The sequence below is a fragment of the Carlito syrichta genome, unplaced genomic scaffold, assembly GCF_000164805.1.
Source record: "Carlito syrichta isolate Samal-C Ts95f unplaced genomic scaffold, Tarsius_syrichta-2.0.1 Scaffold301644, whole genome shotgun sequence".
In the NCBI taxonomy this organism is placed as follows: domain Eukaryota; kingdom Metazoa; phylum Chordata; class Mammalia; order Primates; family Tarsiidae; genus Carlito; species Carlito syrichta.
In genome coordinates, this window is record NW_007245740.1 from 151,826 (window position 1) to 175,243 (window position 23,418).

At 40.3% G+C, this 23,418-nt stretch overlaps 1 protein-coding gene across 1 annotated transcript in view; it reads right to left on the reverse strand.

Annotated features, from left to right (window-relative positions):
• The window catches only part of LOC110595398 (transmembrane emp24 domain-containing protein 11), a 40,508-nt gene extending 20,824 nt beyond the window's left edge, over positions 1-19,684 (reverse strand). The window contains exon 1 of the mRNA XM_021710918.1: positions 19,561-19,684. Coding sequence (XP_021566593.1) covers positions 19,561-19,684 — 124 coding nt within the window. The remainder of the gene's footprint in view (positions 1-19,560) is intronic.
• Between the last annotated feature and the right edge of the window lie 3,734 nt (positions 19,685-23,418).

A 23,418-nucleotide genomic window follows, 5' to 3' on the forward strand; every position in this document is an offset into this window, starting at 1 on the left:
AAAAAAAAAAAAAAATAGGAACCAGAGTTATAACATAATACTCAAAATGTCCAGGATACAATCCAAAATTGTTCACCTACTTAGAATCTGGAAAATCTCAACTCAAATGAGCAAAAACAGTTAACAGACACCAACACCAAGATGACATAGATATCTGAATTATTTAATAAGAATTTTAAAGCAGCCATCATAAAAATTATTAATAAGCAGTATAAACATCCTTGAAATAAATGGAAAAGTAATTTCAGCAATAAAGTAGAAAATATAAAAAGAACACAATGGACATATTAGAACAAGAAAAATACAATATTTAAAATTTTTAAAAAGCTTACTTTATTAACTAGACTCAGTAAAAGAATGGATATGATGGAGGAAAGGGTCAGTGAAATTGAAATTAGGACTAGAGAAAGAATTCACTCTAGACAATGGAGAAAAAATAGATTTTTTTTTTTTAAAAAAGAGCCTCAGGCTTGATACAGTGGCTCATACTTGTAATCTCAGCATTTTAGGAGGCTGAGGTGGAAAGATCACTTGAGGCCAGGAGTTCAAGGCTAGACTGAGCAAAATAACAAGACCCTGTCTCTCCAAAAAATAAAATAGCCGGCATGGTGGCACACACCTGTAGCCCCAGGTACTCAGGAGGATGAGGCAGGAGGATCACTTGAGCAAAGAAGTTCAAGGCTACAGTGAGCTATGATCACACCACTGCACTCTAGCCTGGGTGACAGAACGAGATCCTGTCTCTAAAAATAAAAAACAAAACAAAGAGCCTCAAACAAAACCTCATGGACCTGTGGGAAAATAATCAAAGGTCTAGAATTTGTGTCATTGGAGTCCCAGAGGAGAGGCAGAAAAATGCAGGGTTGAAAAAATATTGGAGAAAATAATGTCTGAAAACTTCCCAAATTTGGTAAAAGACACACACCTACAGATTCAAAAAGCTCAGCATACCCCAAACAGTATAACACCCTCTCTTAAAATTCATCTTCAATATATCACAATCAAAATTTTCAAAACTGAAGACAATAAAAATATAGCCAGAGAGAAATGATGCATTATTGATAGGTTAACAACTGTTTGAATGATGTCAAGTTTCTCATCAGAAACATGGATGCCAGCAGGCAGTGGCACAGTTTTTCAAGCATTGAAAGGAAATAATTGTCAAATAGAATTTTATATCCAGTAAAAAATATTTTTAAGGCATGAAGGTGAGATATGTTTGACAGTTGAAAGCAGATATTATAACATTGTATGTTTTCCAGTATGTGTAATATTTAAGACAACTTTATTACAAAGGGGAGGAGAACTGAGGTACTTAAATGATATTAAAGTTTCTACATTTATTTTGAAGTGATAAAATATTGATACTGTTTATCACTGCAGCAAGTTCCCTACATATGAATCTTGAAGTTGTGAACTTACAAAGATTTGAACATGTGTTCGCATGTCCAGTTGTGTAAGTTAGTTCACGTGTCTGGCATACATTGTCACGTGCATGCATCCTCTGCAGCCACGTATACAAAAGTGGTTGTGCTTTTGTATACTTTACAGTACTATATAGAGTACAGTAGTACAGTATCTTTATTTCAAGCCCAGGATGTCTGGAAGCAAGCATAAAAGCAGCAGTGATGTAGCTGGTACTGCTAAGAAGCACCAAGCAATGATGGAAACAAAAGTGAAAATAATTTAGAGAGCAGAGTGAGGCAAAAAGATGGTAGACGTCACTCATTCCTATAACATGAATCATTCAACCATCAGCATGATTCTAAAGAACAAGGACAAGATCATGGAATGTGAAGTCTGCTGTGCTGATGATGTTGACAATAATATCGAAGAAGCATGGAAGAGTGATGAAGGAGATGGAAAAATTTCTCAGTATGTGGATGCAAGATAAGCATTAGCATCTAGTCCTACTCAGCTTAATGGTGATTCAAGAGAAAGCTTAAAAGTCTTTTTGAAGACTTGAAGAAACAGCAAAGAATCAGAGGGTACATCTTTTAGTGACTGGTTTCATCGGTTCAAGGCTAGAGTCAACCTTCACAACATAAAAGTAAGTGGCAAGGCAGTGAGTACAGATATGGTCGCTGCCTGGGAATTTCCTGAAATGCTTCGAGAAATTATTAATGAAGGCGCGTATTTACCAGAGCAGGTTTTTAATGTGAATGAGACAGGACTGCACTGGAAGAGGATGCCAGACCAAAATTACATCAGTAAGGAGAAAAAGTTGATGCCAGGCTTAAAAGCAGCAAAAGATGGGCTAACTCTGTTGTTTGGTGGCCTGCTTCTAGCTATATGAAGCTGAAGCCTCTTAGTTTATCATTTAGAGAAAACATGAGCCCTTCGAAACATAGCCAAGGGCTATCTTTCTGTTGTATGGAAGAGTAACCCCAAAGCCTGGATTATACAGGCCATTTTCCAGTACTGGTTTTTCCACAACTTTATCCTAGGGTAAGGAAATATTGCTTGGAGAAGTATGTCACATTCAGCATTCTTTTTCTGTTTGACAATGCTCCAGGCCATCCCCCATTCAATCTAAGGCACCATCTTTCCACCACCAAATGTCCTAACTCCCTGACCCTTACCCTATCTGCCTCCCTTTTGTTGGGATGGTTAGGGGAGTCCCTGTTCTATTAGTGCTTCCCCTCGCCCCTTATTTTCCAAGACTTTGTTCCTGTTGCTATTCATTTCTTGCCCATCCTGGGCTATTCTTGCTAGCATACTAACATGTTCTAGTAGCCCTCCTTGGCTACATTCTGCAAGGTGAGAAACTGGGATGTATTTTATTCCTCTTTCTTTGGATCTCCATAGCCTGGCAATAAGCCTAGGGCACTTTTTGGCTCATGGTGGAGGCCCAATAAATATTTGTGAAATGAATGAAAGTATGTTTCACAGTACATGGTCAATAAATTATATTTAATGAGTGAGTACCAGTTGGGCCTCCATTAAAAGGCCAGTATTCCTGGCATACTGCCTTGAGTTACAGAATGAATGAGGGTAATTTCTGCTTGTTTTGTCATGATCCTCTAGTCCTAAATACATGCTCCCTCAGGTATCATGCCCCATGGTGGCCACCAGATGGCAGAAGAGAAACATTGCTCCTGGGCAGAGTCAGCCAGGTCTCTAGAGAGCTAAGTACAGTGCGATTGAAATAACCATGTGACAAAAGATATCTATCTCTGCTAACACAAACACCCACAGGATGCGTTGCCTTGGCATGCTTCTCATTGCGTGGTGAGAGAGCTCGCAGGGTTTACTGCTAGGAACAGGGCCACAGCTTACTAGCTGTGCTGTCTTGGGCAAGACACTGAACCCTCAGTGTCTGTTTTCCCATCAGTAAAGTAAGGATAATGACGGCATATCACTTAGGGTATGAAGAATAATAGTGAATTAACATTTGTATAATACTTAACACACATTGTAAGCTCTATGTAAGTACTTGATAAATAATTATTTACATTATTGCTGGGCTTTTAATGCGCAAAGCATTTTTCTATCAACTTTTCCATTTAATGCTACAAGTAGGAAAAATAATACCCAATTTTTCAGATGAGAAGCCTGAGGCCTAAAAAGGCTAAATGGCATGCCAAAATTTATCTAAATACTAAGTGGCAGTGCTAAGATTAAAATTTAGTTAGGTTGATTCCCAAATTGAGGGCACTGGCCACCACAAAGTACACCACCACTCACTCCACAAGCTTGGATATGGGGAGGGGTGTGTGTGTGTCTTAAACCAACTCCAAATCTGGCAGAGCCTCCAGAGAACTTGGAGGCTCTAGCATGTTCTAGGTTCCTAGCATGTTCTAGGTTCCTAGCATGTTCTAGGTTCCTAGAATGAACTTTTAGCATGTTCCAGGTTCCTAGAATGAACTTTTGTTTCTCTATAATCTTTTTGAGAGTCTAAGAAGAGGGAGCATGTCATTCCCTCTATTAAGGTACATAGAACATCAGAGTGTAGTTCAACACATTCACCCTCTCACATACTGAATCACCCCAGTCTCAGCTTATCAGTATCCCAGAAGCCCATGTGCCACATATGAATCACTACTCCCAGCCTCCCCCAAAGGTAACCACTACCTCTTGACTTCTAAAGACAGATTATTTTTGTCTGTTTTTGTACTTTATATAAAAATGTACACTTTTGTGTCTGGCTTCTTTTAATCAACACTGTGTTTGTGAGGTTCATCTGTGTTGTTATATATTGATGTAGATCATTCATTGTCATTGCTGTTAATATTCCATTTTTTGAGTAGACAACTATTTTTTTCACATGTCTATTGATGAGTATTTGGGCATAGTCCAGTTTTTGGCTGTTACAAACGGTGCTGACATGTAGATTCTTGTGCCTGTCTTTTGGTGAACAAATACATGCAGTTCTGTTGGGTATTTCCTGTGTTTATCTGGTCAAAGGATGTGCCTGTGTTTGACTTCAGTAGATACCAAAGTGGTGGCACTTGTTCATAACCCAGAGTGTGTGTGAGCATCACATCTGCTTATCCACTTGGTATTTGCCATTTTTTAAATTTTGGCATTTGCTGAGTGTATAGTGGCATCTTGATGGGCTTTGCTTTGCGTTTTTTCTGATGGTTATGAACTTGATCGCTTTCTTATCTATTTCCTGACCATTCAGATCTCCTTTCCTGTGACATATCTGTTATCTTTTGCCCATTTTTCTATCCTGTGAAACATGAGATGGCCTCGTGTTACTGGTTTGTCATTTTTAGTGTAAAAATTTTATAAATCTACCTTTACATTTATTCTCAGGTATTTGTCATTTTTTTCATCACCAAGGAGAAGCAATTGAAAGGGCAGACACTTCCCTCAAGCCAGCATCTTTAGAAACCATGTGTATCTGCAAAGGGCCTGTGGCAAGGCAAGGTGTCAACAGAAATCAGCAACACTCCTGTAGTAAAAGCACCTTTTCTTGGCCAAAGAGAAGACAGCTGCCATGACTGCGGTGGGCGCTGTTGATGCCACCTGAACCCTTTGGGATCCCTTTCCTGCTGTTTACCCACCCTTGGAGGTGGCGTGCCTGTGGCTTTAGAGGTGGTGTCTTGAGTACTGGAGCCTTGCTTCCCACAGAGATGGGAAGAACTTGAGCTGGGGCACCGCCACCCTGCCCCAAGCTGAAGGCTAATAAATGGTGTGCGAATACAAATGCCCAGCTCCTTTGCCTGGAGTTGAGACAAACACTGTATTATATCATATCCAACTACTTTTTACATGTCTTTTAAAAGTGTGGTAAAATATACATAACATAAAATGTACCATTTTAATCATCTTAAATGTACAATTCGGTGATATTAATTATATTTATGTTGCTGTGCAACCATCACTACCATCCATTTCCAGAATGTTTTCATTTTCTCAAACATTTTACCCACTTAAGCAGTAATTCCCCATCTGTCTTCCCTCCAACTCCTGATAACCTCGATTCTACTTTATGTCTCTATGAACCTGACTACTCTAGGTGCCTTATATAAGTGGAATTAGACAGTATTTATCCTTTTGTATCTGGTTTATTTCACGTAGCATAATATTTTCAAGGTTCATCCACGTTGTGGCATGTAACAGAATTTCCTTCCTGTTTATAACTGAATAATATTTTATTGTGTGTATACACCACATTTTGTTTATCCATTCATCCATTGATATATATTTGGGTTGTTTCTATCTTTTGGCTATTGTGAATAACGCTGCTGTGAGAATTGGCATACAAGTGTCTGTTTGGGTCCTGCTTTCAATTCTTGTGGGTATAGACCTAGGATTGGAATTGCTGGATCACATGTCTATAGTTATTTTATGCTCCTGAGCTCCCCCAGGGCTTAGGATGAAAGTGGGGTTAACCTGAGATCACATCCTTGCCTGTCTTCTTTCCTTCCCTTCTCCTGGGAGCACTGTCTTAGCAAATCACTTGCACTTGAATCCTTGGCTCAGTGTCAGCTTCAAAGAGCACCCAATCCAAGACAGTGCTGAAGGGTGGTGAAGCCTCCCATATGGCACGAGTGGGATTGATAAACAATACTTATTTAACATGGTGCTCTCCTCTTCTCCTATCTGCTAGTCTCTAATAAGACTTCTACTTTGAAAAACAACCAAAACCTTGGGTAATTTGGCGGAGTGCTTTAGTCCTATTAGGGAACTCTTTGAAAGGGAGCATCCAGGAGCAGAATTTTTTGCTTATTGGTTTTGAATTCTATTTTTTTTAAAGATGTGGGGTACAATTCAGGATTAGGTATACAAGTGGTCATTGTACAGGTAAGGTTTGAGCCTCCCATTGGGTTTCGAATTCTAAGTGTCTTATTTTTAATGAACAGTCTCTCACATTACAATCACTATGTTTCATTGAACTCATCCCTTTTTATCACTCTATACTTTTTATAAGGGACTAACAACCTCATTTTTAAAAAATGCACCAAGGAGCAGAAAGCAAGTGATTTTAAAACTCATGAGACATGTGGTGATATGTACACCTTTGCGCGCCACCAGAGTCTTCCCTCTTGTTCCTCTTATTTTTCCCCCTCAAACTTACTATCACAATTGCTTTATCCATTCTTTATTTAAGAAATTTGGACTTTATTATTAAGGGACAGTAATAAGAAGGACTAAGAGAAATAAGATTTTGAAAAATAAAGAATATATTTGGCTCAGGAGCTTCCAAGCAAGTTTATAGAGCAAGGATTTCTTATCCCAGGCTTGGCTATAATGTCCTTGGCTGGCACTGTTGACCCGTATTCCCATATTGTCCTCTGCCAGCTTCCAATCAGGGAATACAAGCCAGAGTGAGAGCCACACCTGCTTTTCTAGTAGGTCTAGGACAGATACTCAGAGGAACCAATTTAACAAGGGAGTGGGAACCAACACTGATGGAGCACCTGCAGCAAGTCAAGGACATGCCAGGTGTTTTGCTGCTCCAACACAGAAGTTATCTCCAGTTTACAAATAAGGAAACAGAGTTCAAAGTCACCCAGCTATTAGGCAATAAAGGCAGATTTCAGAGCCACTTTGTCTACAAAGCCTGTTCTCTGTTCGTCTATGGTGCTCTGAGCTACCTCGACCTAGGAAAGACAGAAGGCCAATTCCTTGCAGACTGTTTATAATTCTAGTGAGAAAAACAGGCTTTTAGGTAGATTTTGATGATTGGCTCTAAGGTTATCCCTCTTGAACCTTCTAAATGAGTATTTTACTGGATTCCATTGATCCTAAGAGATGTGAAGGCAGAGAGAGGACATAGCTGGTATATACTCTTTCTGGACTAGGGGTCTAGGACATGGTCTCAGGGCCCCACAGATTCCAGAAAATTTTTTAAATTTGTTTTTTTATTTTAATGATTTTAAAATTAAATATAATCATGTTTTTGATCAACACTTCTTAATCAAGTAGTATTTGATACTTGCATTTATGATCAAGTATGTGCTAAGTAAAAGTCAAGAAATAGCATGGGCAGTTGAAAGTTTTACAATAATTCAGTGAGACAAAGATGTGAAAGCAGAACCATTTGTTGACATGGGCAAACCAAACTCCAAAGAACCTGGCCCACAGTAGCCAGTGAACTGAGCCCAGTCCTGGCTTTGGACATAGGGGCTTGCAACATATTGTGAACAAAGTGTAGAGTAAGTATGTATTGGAATTTTTCCATCAAGGATATTTTTAAAATTAAGAATTGTGTTTTGGAGCATGTTATTATATTATTTGGCACTAAAAGTAATGGATTGATGATTAAAGGTATGATCATAGTTGAAAATAATGACAAGAATAGAAATTTCATTGATGATCTATTATACTCAACATACTTTTAAATGAAATTTATAAAAGTTGACTAGGAAACACCCCTACACATCTTCCTGTTATTCAACTCAGCTTTGGTGATTTGCATACCCCTTTGACTTGAGTCATATTTATTTTCTCAAAGTCTACTTTGTACAAAACAGTATTGTCGACTATAGGTACAATGTTGTATAGCATATCTTTAGGATTTGTATATCTTTCTTAACTGGAGCTTTATGTTCTTTTTTTTTAATTGTAGAGACAAGATCTCACCAAGTTCCCCAGGCTGGTCTCAAACCCCTGGACTCAGGCAATCTTCTTGCCTCTGCCTCCCAAAGTGCTGGGATTACAGGCGTGAGCCATCACACCTGGCTTATGCTCATTAATTATTAACTCTTCATTTCCCCTTTCTCCTTAGCCCCTGACAACCACCATCCCACTCTTTGATTCTACGAATTTGACAATTTTGGACACCACATGTAAGTGAAATCATGCAGTATTTGTCTCTCTGTGACTGGCTTATTTGGCTTGGCATAATATCCTTAAGGTTTATCTATGTTGTTTCAGACTGCAGAACCTCCTTTTTTAAGGCTAAATAATATTCCATTGTATGTACATGCCACATTTTATTTGTATTTTTGAGAGTCTCACTCTGTTGCCCAGACTGGAGTGCAGTGGCATTGTCACAGTGATCATGGCTCATGGCAGCCTCAACCTCCTTGGCTGGTGGTCCTTCCACCTCAGCATCCTGAGTAGCTGGGACTACGGGTGTGCACCATCACACCCAGCTAACTTTTTAAACTTTTTTTTGGTAGGGATGAGGTATTACTACGTTCCCCAGGCTGGTTTTGAACTCCTAGGCTCAAGCAATCCACCTACCTCAGCCTCCAGAGTGCTGGGATTTCAGACGTGAGCCACTGTGCCCAGCTTATTTTCTTTATTCATTCATCTGTCAATGGACCTATAGGTTGTTTCCATATTTTGATTATTTAAATAATGCTGCTATGAATGTAGGGATACTAATAGCTCATTGACATCTTGACTTCAATTATTTTGGGTAAATACCCAGAAGTGGAATTACTAGTTCATATGGTCATTCTGGTTTTACTTTTTTGAGGAATCTCTATGCTGAGGTCATCCCTCTTGAACTTTCCTTCTTGGACTAAATACCAAAAGAGAATTTTTCTTACAAAATTCAGCATCCTTTCATGATTAAAAATTCTCAACAAACTAGGAATAGTAGGAAAGTACCTCAGCATAAAAAAGTTTTCCAAAGCATCTACACCATTTTGCATTCCCATCAACAACACACATGTGTTTCCAATTTCTCCACATCCTCACCAATACTTTTTTTAAATAGCCATGACAGATATGAAATATTTCATTGTGACTTTGATTTGCATCCTCTCAAGATTAGTGACACTGCGAATTTTTTTCATACCAGCTGCTTATTTTTATATTTTCTTTAGAGAAATGTCTATCCTAAATCCTTAGCCTATTTTTAATTGCGTTATTGGGGGGGGGTTTGCTATTAAGTTGTAGGCATTCTATGTATTTTGGAGCTTAACCCATTGTCAAATATTTTCTCTCATTTTATAGATTGTCTTTTCAGTGTTGATTGTTTCCTTTGCTATGCAGAAGCTTTTTAGTTTTGCTTTTGTTGCCTATGCTTTTGGTATTATATCCATGAAATTATTGCCAAGAAATTATGAGGCCTTTCTCTTATGTTTTCTTCTGGGAGTCTTACAGTTTCAGGTTTTACATTTAAGCCTTTACTCTATTTTAGTTAATTTTTGTGGATGGTGCAAAATAAATGTCTAATTTCATTATTTTACATGTGGATATCCAGTTTTCCCAGCACCATTTGTTGAAGAAACTATCCTTTCCCCATTGTGTGTTCTTGTCACCTTTGTCAAATGTCAGTTGACCATATACATGCGGATTTACTTCTGGGCTCTTTATTCTATTCCATTGGTCTATCTGTCTTTATGCTAATGCCATGCTATTTTGATTACTGTAGTTTTATAATATAGTTTGAAAGCAAGAAGTCTAGACTAAGATAAGAAGATAACTCAAAACCAGAATGAAAGAGGAGATATTAAAACTGAAGCCACAGAAATCAAAAGGATCATAAGAGACTATTACGAATGATTGTATGCCAACAAACTGAATAACCTAAAAGAAACAGAAAAACTCCTAGAAACACACAACCTACCAAAACTAAGTCATGAAGAAATAGACAGTATGAACAGATCCTTAACTAATATGGAGATTGGACAATAATCAATATTTTCTCCCGATAATGAAAACCCCAGGACCAAATGACTTCACTGGTAAATTCAACCAAACATTTAAAAAAGAATCAATACCAATCCTTCTCAAACTCTTTAAAAAATTGAAGAGGAGAGAACTTTTCAAAATTCATTTTTATGAGGCCAGCATTACCCTGATATCAAAGCCAGACAAAGACACCACAAAAAAGAAAACTATAGGCCAATATTCCTGATGAATATATTATTTTCACAATGATTTATTTTTTTAAGCCAGAGTCTCACTCTGTCACCCAGACTGGAGTACAGTGACATGCTTACAACCACCCCAGTGTTGACCTGCCAGGCTCCAGCGATCCTTCCGCCTCAGCCTTCCAGGTAGCCGGAACTACAGGCCCGCGATACCGTGCCCTGCTAATTTTTCATTTGTTATAGAGATGAGGTTTCGCCAAGTTGCCTGGGCTGGTCTCAAACCTGCAGGCTCAGGCAATCCATTTGCCTTGGCCTCCCAAAGAGCTGGGATTACAGGCTGAGCCACCGAGCCCAGCCATGATTTTAAAATTAAATATAAGCATGTTCTTGATCAATACTTCTTAACAAAGTAGTGTTTGGTACTTGCATTTATGATCAAGTACATGCTAAGTAAAAGTCAAGGAATAACATGGGCAATTGAAGGTTTTGCAATAGTTCAGTGAGACAGAGAGGTGAAAGCAGAGCCATTTGTTGCCACAGGCAAGCCAACCTCCAAAGAGCCTGGCCTATAGCAGTTGCTAGTGTATTCACATGGCAAGCCAGTGAACTGAGCCCAGTCCTGACTTTGGTTATAGGGACTTGCAATATAGATGAATATAGATGCAAAAGAAAAAAAACTCAACAAAATACTCGTGAAGGAAATCCAAATGCACATTAAAAGAATCATGCATCATGACCAAGTGAGATTTATCCCTGGGAGGCTCAGTGCACAAAAATCAATTAATATGATACACCATATTAACAGAATAAAGGATACAAATTACATGATTGTCTCTATAGATGCAGAAAAAGCATTTGACAAAATTCAACATCCTTTCATGATAAAAATTCTCAGCAAACCAGGAATAGTAGGAAAGTACCTCAGCATAAAAAGGGCTGTATGTGAAAAGTCTATAGCTAACATTATACTCATGGTAAGAACAGAAAGCATTTTCTCTAAGTTAGGAGCAAGGCAAAGATACCCACTTTCACCACCTTTATTCAACAGAGTGCTGGAAGTTATAGACAGAGCAATTAGGCAAGAAAAAGAAATAAAAGGGATCCAAATATGAAAGAAAAAAGCAAAATTGTTTCTTTTTGTAAATGATATGATCTTTTATAGAGAAATCCCTAATGACTACATAAAAAGCTATTAGAACTTATAAATGAATTCAGTAAAGTTGCAGGATACAAAATCAACATAAAAATCAGATGCAAGGGGGGACCAAAAAAACCCAGAATTCATTTATTAAAAATTGTATATTTATTCTTATAAACTTGTCACCCTGAAAGTACTCTTAGTTTACTACAATACACCTATCAAGATGCTTTTTCCACTGCTCAAAACAGTTTTTGAACTCATCAATTTGGATACCTTTTAGTGCTCCTGCAGTTTCTGTTTCATCTCTTTCACATCCAGGGAAACAAGCAAAAAAAAGTTGGTTGGAGTGAGTTGGGTCAATAGGGCGAGTGGGGCATTGGGGTCATGCCGTTTTGATCAAAAACTGCTGAACACAGTAGTGTGTGGACAGGTGTGCTTATAAGTCACCCATCATGAAATGGGCAAATGCTTTGAAAAAAAATCTCAAAAAAAAAATTCACTGAAGCCGAACACAGCCTCTCATAACACTAGCCAGTACACTGATACCGATGGGTTCCTAGAACACTTACCTAATGGGGGAAGCCTGTACTCTAAGAAGCCCACCCTCCCAGAAATAATTCCAGTTTTTCTGGGTCCCCCCTCATACATTTTGATACAGTAACTGTGAACTATTTTAAAAAGGAATTGGAGAAATAATCTCATTTACAATAGCACAAAAAATATAAAATACTTAAGAACAGATTTAAAGAAGAGTGTGAAAGAATTGTATACTAAAATTACAGAACACTGATGAAAGAATTAAAGGCACAAACAAATGGAAAAGTGTCTTGTGTTCATGGATTAGAAGACATAATATTGTTAAAATGTCCCTACTACCCAATGCAGTCTACAGTTCCAATGGAATCTCTATCAAAATCTCAATAACATTTTAACAGAAATAGAAAAACAATTCTAAAATTCATATGGAACCACAAAATATCACAAATAGCCAAATCAATCTTGAGAAAGAAGAACAAGCTGGAGGGCATCTCACTTCCTGTTTCAAAATATGTTACAAAGCTACAACACTTTTTTCCTCTCCTTTAAGCATTTTTGAAGATGCTATAGCTTCTGTTGAAAAGTTGTCGCCAGGCTCAGTGGCTCAGCCTGTAATCCCGCGCTTTGGAGGGCTGAGGTGAGTGGATTACCTGAGCCCGCGGGTTTAAGACCCGCCTGGGCAACTTGGTGAGACCTCATCTCTACAATAAATCAAAAAAAATTAGCTAGGTGTGATAGCGCACGCCTGTAGTTCCAGCTACTTGGAAGGCTGAGGCGGAAGGATCGCCGGAGTCCAGCAGATCACTGGAGTCCAAGAGCGGCCACTGCACTCCAGTCTGGGCGACAGAGTGAGACTCCAACTCAAAAAAGAAAGAAAGAAAGAAAGAAAAGGTGTCATTCTTATTGCTTCTGAAATAATTGTGGGGTTTTTCCCCTTTTGGTTATTTTTTAAGATTTTCTCTTTGTATACTCTGAGCTACTCGAATCTCTGGGTTAATATCTTTCTTTTTTTCATTTATTTTTCAAAAATTATGGTCATTGTCTCTTTCAATATTGCCTTTCCTCCATTCTCTCAGCTTTCCTCTTGGGGCTGCAATTATATGTATGTTAGACTATCCGTCTCCCTCAAGTCTCTTACATTCTTTTCTAACCTGTTTATTCTTTTTTCCACTATCTCTTCAAGTTCACTAATCCAATCTCTTTCAGTCTGTTGAATCCATTCAATCAGATCTTTATTTAAGTTATTGTATTTTTCAGTTCTAGAATGTCTGCTTATCTTTTTTTTTTTTTGAGTTGGAGTCTCACTCTGTCGCCCAGACTAAAATGCAGTGGCCGCTCCCAACCACTGCAGCCTCGACCTGCTGGGCTCCAGCGATCCTTCCGCCTCAGCCTTCCAAGTAGCTGGAACTACAGGCGCGCGCTACCACACCTGGCTCATTTTTTGATTTATTGTAGAGATGAGGTCTCGCCAAGTTGCCCAGGCGGGTCTCGAACCCGCGGGCTCAGGCAATCCACTCACCTCAGCTTCCCAAAGGCGCGGGATTACAGGCTGAGCCACCGTAGAGATCCCTTTTGAGAACTGTCTATTCATATCTTTTGCCCACTTTGTAATGGGGTTGTTTGATTTTTTCTTTTCAGCACGTTTGCGTTCCTTGTAGATCCTAGATATTATGCCATTGTCAGACATACAATTGGCAAATATTTTTTCCCAGTCTGTGGGCTATCTCCCCGCTCTCTTGATGGTTTATTTGGCTTTGCAGAAGCTTGTCGGTTTGATGAGGTCCCACTTGTCTATCTTATCTCTTATGGCCTGGGCACTTGGGGTTTTGATCAGGAATTGGTTGCCAGTTCCAATTTCCATAAGGGTATCTCCTGCATTTTCTAAGGTTCTTATAGTTTGAGGTTTTACATTTAGGTCTTTGATCCATTTAGAGTTGATCTTTGTGTATGGTGATAGGTAAGGATCTTGTTTTAATCTTCTGCATGTAGTCAGCCAGTTTTCCCAGCATCATTTACTGAATAGGTTCTCCTCTCCCCAGTGGGTGGTGGAGGCTTTGTCGAAGATGAGTTGGTTGAGAAATTGAGGTTTTGCTTCTGGAATTTCTATCCTGTTCCATTGGTCTATATGCCTATTCTTGTACCAGTACCAGGCTATTTTGATTATTGTAGCTTTATTATAGTGTTTAAAGTCTGGGAGTGTGCTTTGTTTTTGGTTTTGTTTTTGTTTTTGACTGAGGATTGTTTTGGTGATTCGTGGTCATTTATGTTTCCATATGAATTCCTGTATTGTTGTTTCCAGGTCTGAGAAGAATGCTGCTGGGTATTGCATTAAATCTGTAGATTGCCTTGGGTAGGATGGACATCTTAATGTTGATTCTTCCATGAGCAGCCAACAGATACATGAAAAAATGCTCAACCTCACTAGTCATCAAAGAAATGCAAATTAAAACTACACTGAGATACCACCTAACTCTAGTCAGGATGGCTATCATCCATAACTCAAAAAACAACAGATCCTGGAGAGGATGCGGCAAAAAGGGAACACTTCTACACTGTTGGTGGGAGCATAAACTAGTACAGCCTCTGTGTAAAACTGTGTGGTGATTCCTAAAAGATCTAAAAATCTACCTTCCATATGACCCCGCAATCCTCCTACTGGGAATATACCCGTAAGAACTCAAATCACTCTATAAAAAAGATACCTGCGTGCGTATGTTTATTTCAGCATTGTTCACAGTAGCAAGAACATGGAACCAACCATGCTACCCATCAAAAGAGGACTGGATTAAAAGAACGTGGTACATATACACGATGGAATATGCAACCATAAACGACAAAATCATGAACTTCACGCAACCTGGATGGACTTAGAGTCTGTAATACTGAGTGATCTTTCACAGAAACAAAGAACTGAGTATTATACGTTCTCACTCATAAGTGGATTTTGAACAATTATTGTAATACTATAAAAGAATGATTGGCAGTAGTGGGAATCTGCCTGGGAAAGAGGGCACACCTCATTAACAAGGGTACCTGCATAATTAGCATTTGTATACCTAACCCTGATTTGTAAACCCATCTTTCAAATAAAAAAAAGAAAAGAAAGAAAGAGACTCAATTGTTGAAATTCTTCATCCTTTCATCATCTCATCCATCCATTTCTTTGCTTTCCTTAATTTAATTAGCAATGATTTTAAAGTCCCTCTCTGTATCACTTGTGTCTTTTTCTGGTGATTGTTTTTATCTTTTGGTTTCTAGTCATTGTTTCTTTGGGTTTTGTTGGGTTTTTTTTTTTTAAGCATACCTTATAATTTTGGATTGGGTGCTGAATATTATAGAAGTATTGGATAATGTTACCCTCATCCAAGGCGAATTATTCCCCTAGCAGACAGAGCTGGTCTACTCCAGATTGTCCTATTCCTAGAATGTAACCCATTCACGCGATGTGGTCCTCATTCCTAGGATCTAATCTTATTCCTGGCGTGTGGCCTTTGTAGGTTTCACCTAAAAGTCCAGGATATTTTCTGAGGTCCCTCAACCTTGTTGGGTCAATGACCCTTTCTGTCTACATCCATGTGGCTAATGAAATCTTTGCTCAGTTCTTTAGCAGTTGCTATTTTCTGCTGGTTGTTTTTGTTTGTTTTGAATCTCTCTTTGCTTTTATGTAGCTTAGGGATCAGCCAGTTATTTGGGGAAGATTTTTGTGCAGATTTTTAGTCCCCTTATTTTTGTTTCCTTCCTCTTCTAGATTTCTCTCCTCGCTTTCCAGGCACTTTGGCAGTCCTGAATGCTAACCTTCTTCCCCTAGTCCTTTCTCTCAGGCTTTACTCCCCTAATCTATAGTTTGGAAATTTTCCTGAACAGAAAACATTGGGCTGATTGTGGAGCTCACTTTGTATCTTTCCCTTCTCCACAGACACAGCCTCTAAAGCTCCACCTGTGTTGACTGTCCTGCAGTACTCTCAAGCAGTTGTTTTATATACCCATTGTCATTGAACTTCCCAGCTTTCAGGACTATGAGAAATAAATTTCTTCTCTTTATAAATTACCCAGGCTGTGGTATTCTGTTACAGCAACACAAAATGGACTGTGACAGATAGCCAATCTGTGACAGATTTAATTCATCCAGAAACAAACTCCTGACCCCCCAACCCAAACTATTGTCTGCAGTTTTTTCCACCTCTGGAAACTCTATTCTTCCAGTTACTCAGACTCCAAACCCTGGAATTATCTTTACTCTTCTCTTTTTTAATCCCATTTTAATTCTGTCAGAACATCTTATAGGTTCTGCCTTCAAAATGCCCCTAGTACCCTGCAGCTTCCCCAATCCAAGCCCCATTCTCCTTCCTGGATGATAGTAGGTGTCTCCCACTGATTTCTCTGCTTTTACGCTGGCTTTTCTCAACACTGCTGCCTTTGGCATTTAAAGAGTAAATTGTGCTAAAACCCATCCAAAGGTTTTCTGTCTCACTCAGAGACAAAATCAAAGTCTGTGTGTAGCCATTGACCAAGGCTTCATGACCTCTGGCCTCAGGGGCCTTGACCTGTACACCCAAAGTTCCTCCACCTTCAACTTCTAGCCTCACTGGCTGCCTCTGTTTCCTCAGACACACCTCAGAGCCTCCATGTCCCCGGGGTTCTAGCTCCAGTTTTACCTTTTCAGTGAGCCTTTTCTGTCCATGCTGGTAGCTTCCTGCCCCCTTGCTTGTTGTAACATTGTCCACTGCACTTGCCACCTGAGATGTTATATAACTTGCCTTTTTATGTTAGTCTCTGTAGTAGGCTTCAGGAATTCAAAGGTGGATAGAATAGAGTTGATGCCCTCAGAGAGCTCATTCTGTCCATACACCTTTAAACCATAAGTGTCCTTGCTGACACAACATCAAATGACCATTTATGATTGCCATGAAACTGGAAAGGTTGTCTTCCTTCCCCTGACCCTATGACTCCTCACACGGTGCCCGAGTCTCAGTGGCCGGCTGGCTGACCATAGCACCTGAGCAAAGGGGCCCATGACTGACTCCTAGCTACTTAAATCCATAGAAAATTGTGCCCATTGTAGTTGACATTCTATTTGGAACATGAGTTACTTGTATTGTTTGTATAGTGGGTTTTGATTAGTTTGGTTTGCTTTTTTCTCCTTAATGCTATTTGCTTATATTATGTCCTCAATTTTTCCATATCTGAATTAATAATCTTCTGTTCTTTTATGCCCCTCCTATTTTTGCCAGAGCCTTCCACCCTCCCTCTTCTCTCCACAGCTTGTTCTGTGGGCCTCTTTGGTGCTGTCTGTCTGTCCTGAAGCAGCAAGTGAGCCCTTTTTTTGGGTTAGGTGCTCTTGCTGCTGCCCACTGTCTCTCTGCTGACTGGAGCCGGGAGCAGGGTCAGGAGCCTCTCCCGTCCTGGCCCTGTGGAGTCTGCAGTCCTCAGCTCTGAGCCTGGACAAGCCAAATGCTTGAGAGTACGTGTTCCCTACGTGGACTGAAGCCACACGCTCTGAACCCAAGGAGAGCTACCCTGGGAAAGAGAAACCTGGGACGCGTGAAATCATTGCCTTCAGTCGTGAAAGACTTTCAGGTGAAAAGGGTTTAGATGTACTTAGTGGATCAGGTCAAGGATAACTGGATGAGGGTTGTGGAGACATAGTTCCTCCACCATGGACAGTTATGAGCTGTGCGCCTGGCAAGGAAAAGGTGAGCGGTCACTGCAGGGCAAAAAAGCAAAGGCTTTGCAGGGCACAGGAGTGTGTGGGGAGTACGTCAGCTCCCCTGCCTCAGGCCGTGGGTGCTGGAGCAGATCCACAGGACCGCTTCCAAAACCAGAGTCTGAGGCTCTTAGACTTTAAGGCCATATTGTCCTCTTTTGAAGAAAAATTAACATGTCTGACCTGATATGTTTTCAAAGTTTTCCTGTAACAGCAAATTTAAGTAGCTGAGCTCTAAATCTAAGTGATTGCCTGAGGGTGATGGCTAAAGAAACTGCAGAGATGAAGGAACAGGGCCAGAGGTGTGGGAATGTGGGGAGAGGAGGAACAGTCTGAGTTAGGGAAGAGTCTTGGCAGGAATCAAGGAAGGAGGAACAGACAGCAGCATCCAAAGCGGCAAGGAGTAAGGAGGCTCCTGACCTGGAGTGTGAAACCCAGCCACGGCAGGCACAGGGTTTCACACCAGGCTGGACTGAGGCCTGACATCACTGCCAGGAGACTTACTGTCCAGCTACATTTGCTGTCCTTCCTCTAACACTTCGGTGGCTCTCTGACCTGTCCCAGTGAGTCCTGTGCCTCGCCCATCCAACTGGTGGGTCACAAGGTGGCAGGCAGGTGGGCGGGCCGCCCCTGCCCCTGTCCTCTTCCTTTGTCTCTTTAAACCCAAGCTGGAAAGTTCAGGCATTATGAGGAAAACAGCCAGCTGCCGCAGGACTGTTCACCCAGGAAGCCACGCTTCCCCTGGGATAAGAGAATTGGGCTTAGGGTAAACACTTATATTATTTCTGTGTGCTGAATCAGGTTCCAGAAACTTTGTAAATATTAATTTAATCATCATCACAACCAAAAGAAATAGCTATTGTTATTATTATTATCATCATTGCATTTCACAAATAAACAGTTTGAGTTGCTTGCCCAATGGCACAGAGCTATCAGGTGACACAGTTGTGATCTGGATCCAGGCAACCTTTTTCAGATTTCATGGTCCCCACCATGGCTTCTTCCCACACTGACTGTAAAAGCACTGAAGGTTCTAATACCACTCAGTTCTCCTCCATATATTTTTTCCCTACTCTACTCATCCCAAAACTCTATTCATATTGCTCTCTTTGCCTCCATGCTTGATGCATTTGTTTGATTATTTGCTGGATGAGTCATTACTTTTTGCAATAGCATGTTCAGATGTAATGGCAAAGATAAATTGAAAGGTGAATTCAATACTGTTCAATGTAAAATTGAAAGGGATATAAAAATACATAATCAGCACTTACAAAGAATACCACTAAATTTAGATTATGCTTTTTTGCATTAAAATCATGGAATTTGATGTTGATTCTGACTTGAATATTAACTATCATACTAGGTTTTCCACACAATTCACAATGGGCATGTGTTTCTCAGAAGGTGAGTTAAGCTCAGTTGTATGGGGATGTGCTTGGCAGCAGCGTGGGAAATATACAGAAATCACCATGGTGACCATAGAATTTTATGGGCACTTTGTTTGGAAAGCCGCCTCAGATCTTTACTTGCATGTCTCCCACAGTGCCTCTTTCCCTGGGCACTGCGAGACTCCAGGAGGCTGAGGCCACATAACTTGGGCTACATATCTTATCTCACTGGACCAGCCTAAAGGCCTCATATATGCTTTGTGTGTTTAGTCACAATTAGAATGGTAAATGGCACCAAAGATACTTTTACGTAAGGAAAACTGACAACCGGAAAAATAAAACAGACTTGGATTCTGGGGGGTAATGTCCAGGTTTCCTGTTTTAAGAATTATACAGTTCACTCTTAAGACTATTTTTATATTGGGTTTGCATAATTTGATAAACTGCCAAGAGAAAATTATGCAACATTATACTATTGCCGAATAATATATACTTTAAGAGACTAGCATCATACCATAAAACAACATCCTGAGTTCAACATTTAACAGAGTGCATTTTACCTACCTGTTATCAGTGTGTCACTTGGAATATCTTCTATTATGCATTTTTCCTCCCGTTCCCCTACATGGAAATAAAAAGCAGTTGAGAAAGAAAAACAAAACCATAAAAGAAATGTTAACAATTGCATTTCTGTTGCTTTAGCCATTTCTGATAGTGCTTTCTTTGAAATGGATTCCTTGCAACTGACACTGCTTATTGTTTATATTTCATTGGATAATTCTTCAAAATTGATTTTTGTGAGAAGTGACATATGGCACTAACACTTGGGCAGGTGATTGCAGCAGGATAGAAGATATCTGAACCTTGAGACCTTTCCAAGCATGATGACTGTAAAATTCCTTCTGGTTTGCTACTTTTTAAAAATTTTGAAGTGCTCTGATGGAATAAAGGACAATGTAGGGCAAATGAAGAAGCAGAGAAGGAGACTCAGAAACATCAAACATAGTAGATGCCAGTGATGGAGCGTTCTGGGCCATGCCTCTGTGAACAAACTGAAATGGCCATTTTCTAGTTGTTTCCACTGCTTAGTGTGAGGTGAGAGAGGAGGGGAAGGCAGGGGGGTAACTGGTGTGAGAAGGAGAGGCTGGATGTGATGGTGGGTAGGAGGAAGAAGCAGCTGAAATGAAAACGTCTGGACTAGGGAGAGGCGAAAGCCCTGATGAGGCTCTCCAAGTCTATTTCTTCATTAAAAGAGTTAAAAATCATTTAGTGATATATTAGGTCTAAGCTCTGGCATCCAGTTTTCTCTTTAAATTTTTTATTCTGAAATATTTATAAACTAAAAGAAAGTTGCAAAAATAGTACAGAGAGGTTCTGTGTACCCGTCACCCAGTGTCCCCCCATGTAGCATCTTACATAACTAGGATAACCATATAGAAATGCATCACTTAAACCAGGAATTTGACATTAGCAGATATAACTAACTGGACCACAGACCTTAAAAAGGTGAAAGAGTTATACAATCTGAAGTGAAGCCAGAGTATGAACTACAGACCTTACATGGATTTCACTAGTTTTTGGACATTCTTGGTTTTTTGTATGTATGTGTACTATCATGAGAATGTGTCAGCAAGCAATTATGAACACTCTTGAAACAAGTGAGGAAATAGAAAAATGAGTCACCATGGTTTGGAACAGGAAACTGGCATGCAAAGGCCTGGTTGTTCTACTACACTGCCTTTTAGCTGTGTGAGTATGGATTGGCCAGCAGCCCTCTGGGTTGTCACCTATAAGGCAGAGGAATAATGGCTATGCTATCCCACAGCACTGTCATAGGGATTAGACAGCACACGGGGTATGAAGTTCTCAGCTTTTCACAGCGAGCACTTAGTAGCTGTTGCTTTTCTGGAACTGAGGCTGGATGCATTCAGTGCATGGCAGTGGCCACCAGGCACACAGCCTTCTGGCTGCTCTCTCCATCCCTGACCTGTCCTTAATCCTTCCTCCCTCCCAAACCTAAGCCTGACTTGGGAACCTATTATCTCCTTCCTCCTCAGAGACCTCAGTTTTCCCTTCCTACTGGTCGTGCCTTCCACCTCCGACTCCCTGACTACCAATGCTTTCCTTTTGAGATGTGCTATTGCATAATGTTTACAAGCCTGGGTCCACCTCCTCTGCCACTTACCTTCTGCATCACCCTGGGCAAGTTCCTTAATAGCTCTCTGCCTTTGTTTCCTCATCTATACAATAGAACCCACCTGATAGGGTGGCTGTAAAGGTCAAATGATGTGATAGGGATAAAGAGCTAAGAATGTCCCCTGGCACATAGTGCACACTATGTTTGCCATTGTTATTTTTATAGCCTGACATCCTGAAGGGGGTTGCCCAGATGTGCTGTCCCTACTTCTCCATCTTCACTCACTGCTCAAAAAAATTTTTTATTATGGAAAATAATACACACAAAACTAGAGAATTTGGAGATGAATCCCAAACTAGTTTCTTAACCAACACATGCACACTTTTCCCCCCGAAGTATATTAAAGCAATTTTCAGATCAGAGCTCATTTTCATTATTGGAACTTCAATATGCATCTCTAATCAGGAAGGACTTTTTTTAAAACCATAGCCACCATGCCATTATAGCACCTAGCAAAATTAACAATACTTCCTACTATTTTCTAATACTCAGTTCATAGTCACACTTCCCTGAGTGCCTTAAAAAGATCTTTTTTACAGTTGATTTATTTGAACCAGTATCTAAACAGAATACACATATTACACTTGGTCGTTATGACTGTTAAATCTCATTTGCTCTGTAGTGTCTCCCTTCCTCAATCCAATCTATTTCTTTTTTTTTTTTTTCTTTTTTTTTTTTTGAGTTGGAGTCCCACTCTGTCGCCCAGACTGGAGTGCAGTGGCTGCTCCCGGCCACCGCAGCCTCCACCTTCTGGGCTCCGGCGATCCTTCCGCCTCAACCTTCCAAGTAGCCAGAATTACAGGCATGCACTACCATGCCCAGCTGATTTTTTTTTTTTTAATTTATTGTAGAGATGAGGTCTCGCTGCCCCGGCGGGTCTCGAACCCACGGGCTCAGGCAGTCCACTCACTTCAGCCTCCCAAAGGTGCAGGATTACAGGCTGAGCCACCGAGCCCCACTCAGTCTATTTCTTTATCTCAGTAATTTGTTAGAGACATAGGGTCACATAGCTAATAGTGGCCTACCTACCAGATGGAGGTGAAAGCATCCTCAGGTGCTATTTGATTCAGCACAGCCTTCACTGTAAAGCAGAATCTTCGGGAGTTCTTGTTGCACGCATGTCCTGGATCCGGAGGCTGGGGTGGGGCCTGGGCATTGACATTTAGCTCCAAAGATGATGCTCTGAGAGATGAAGGGTTGCATGGTTCTTCCATCTGTTTCCCAAATACCGGTGTGTGGAGCTAGGGGTTAATAAGACTCAGGCTCATGCTATAAGCTAGGGTAACTGGTGTGTGCTTCCTTTTGCCTCACAACACGTGTCAGCGTATCTGGTTGTCCTCCTTGTGGGTGACCAAAGTCTGAGTGGGCTTAGTGCTGTCTGCCTGATTCCTCATTGAGGGTCCCTCCCAGCCTTTACCTGGTGATTTTAAAACCCACTCATGCCCTCTCCCTCAACTAATTATTTCCTTAGTAGTTGCTGTCATTAAAACTTTCTGTCATCAACTGGTCAGTTACCCTGAAGTAATTTGTACAGGAAAGGCAAGCTACATGCTGGATTCTTTTCCAAGAATTATCCATTTTCCAGGTAATATACTGCTGCCCTAATAATTTCCTGTGGTAACCAATGGGGATGCTTTGGAGTATCATTATGAATTCATGAACTGTTACATATTTAATGTTTTTTCTGATATATTATAGTGATTATTCTTTTTAATGCTCAACTTGCCCAACCTTTGGCCAGTGGTAGCCCCTTCAATTTGGCTCCTGTGTCCTTTTTGATAGAATGACATTAGCTCTTTAATGTAAAAGTAATAATGTAAGAAGCATTTGTTTTGACTGATTATCATTGCTCTAAACTTTCTCAGAGGACAGAGCTAGGAAATAATTTTTTTGCATGTTTTTAAATAAAAATTATGAGTTCATACTCTTGTGTCCAATTGACATTTAAGACTAAAGAGTTTCAGCCGGGCTCGGTGGCTCAGCCTGTAATCCTGCGCCTTTGGGAGGCTGAGGTGAGTGGATTGCCTAAGCCTGCGAGTTTGAGACCCGCCTGGGCAGCAAGACCTCATCTCTACAATAAATCAAAAAAAAATCAGCCGGGCGTGGGAGCACATGCCTGTAATTCCGGCTACTTGGAAGGCTGAGGTGGAAGGATGGCCGGAGCCCAGCAGGTCGAGGCTGCGGTGGCCAGGAGTGGCCACTGCACTCCAGTCTGGGCGACAGAG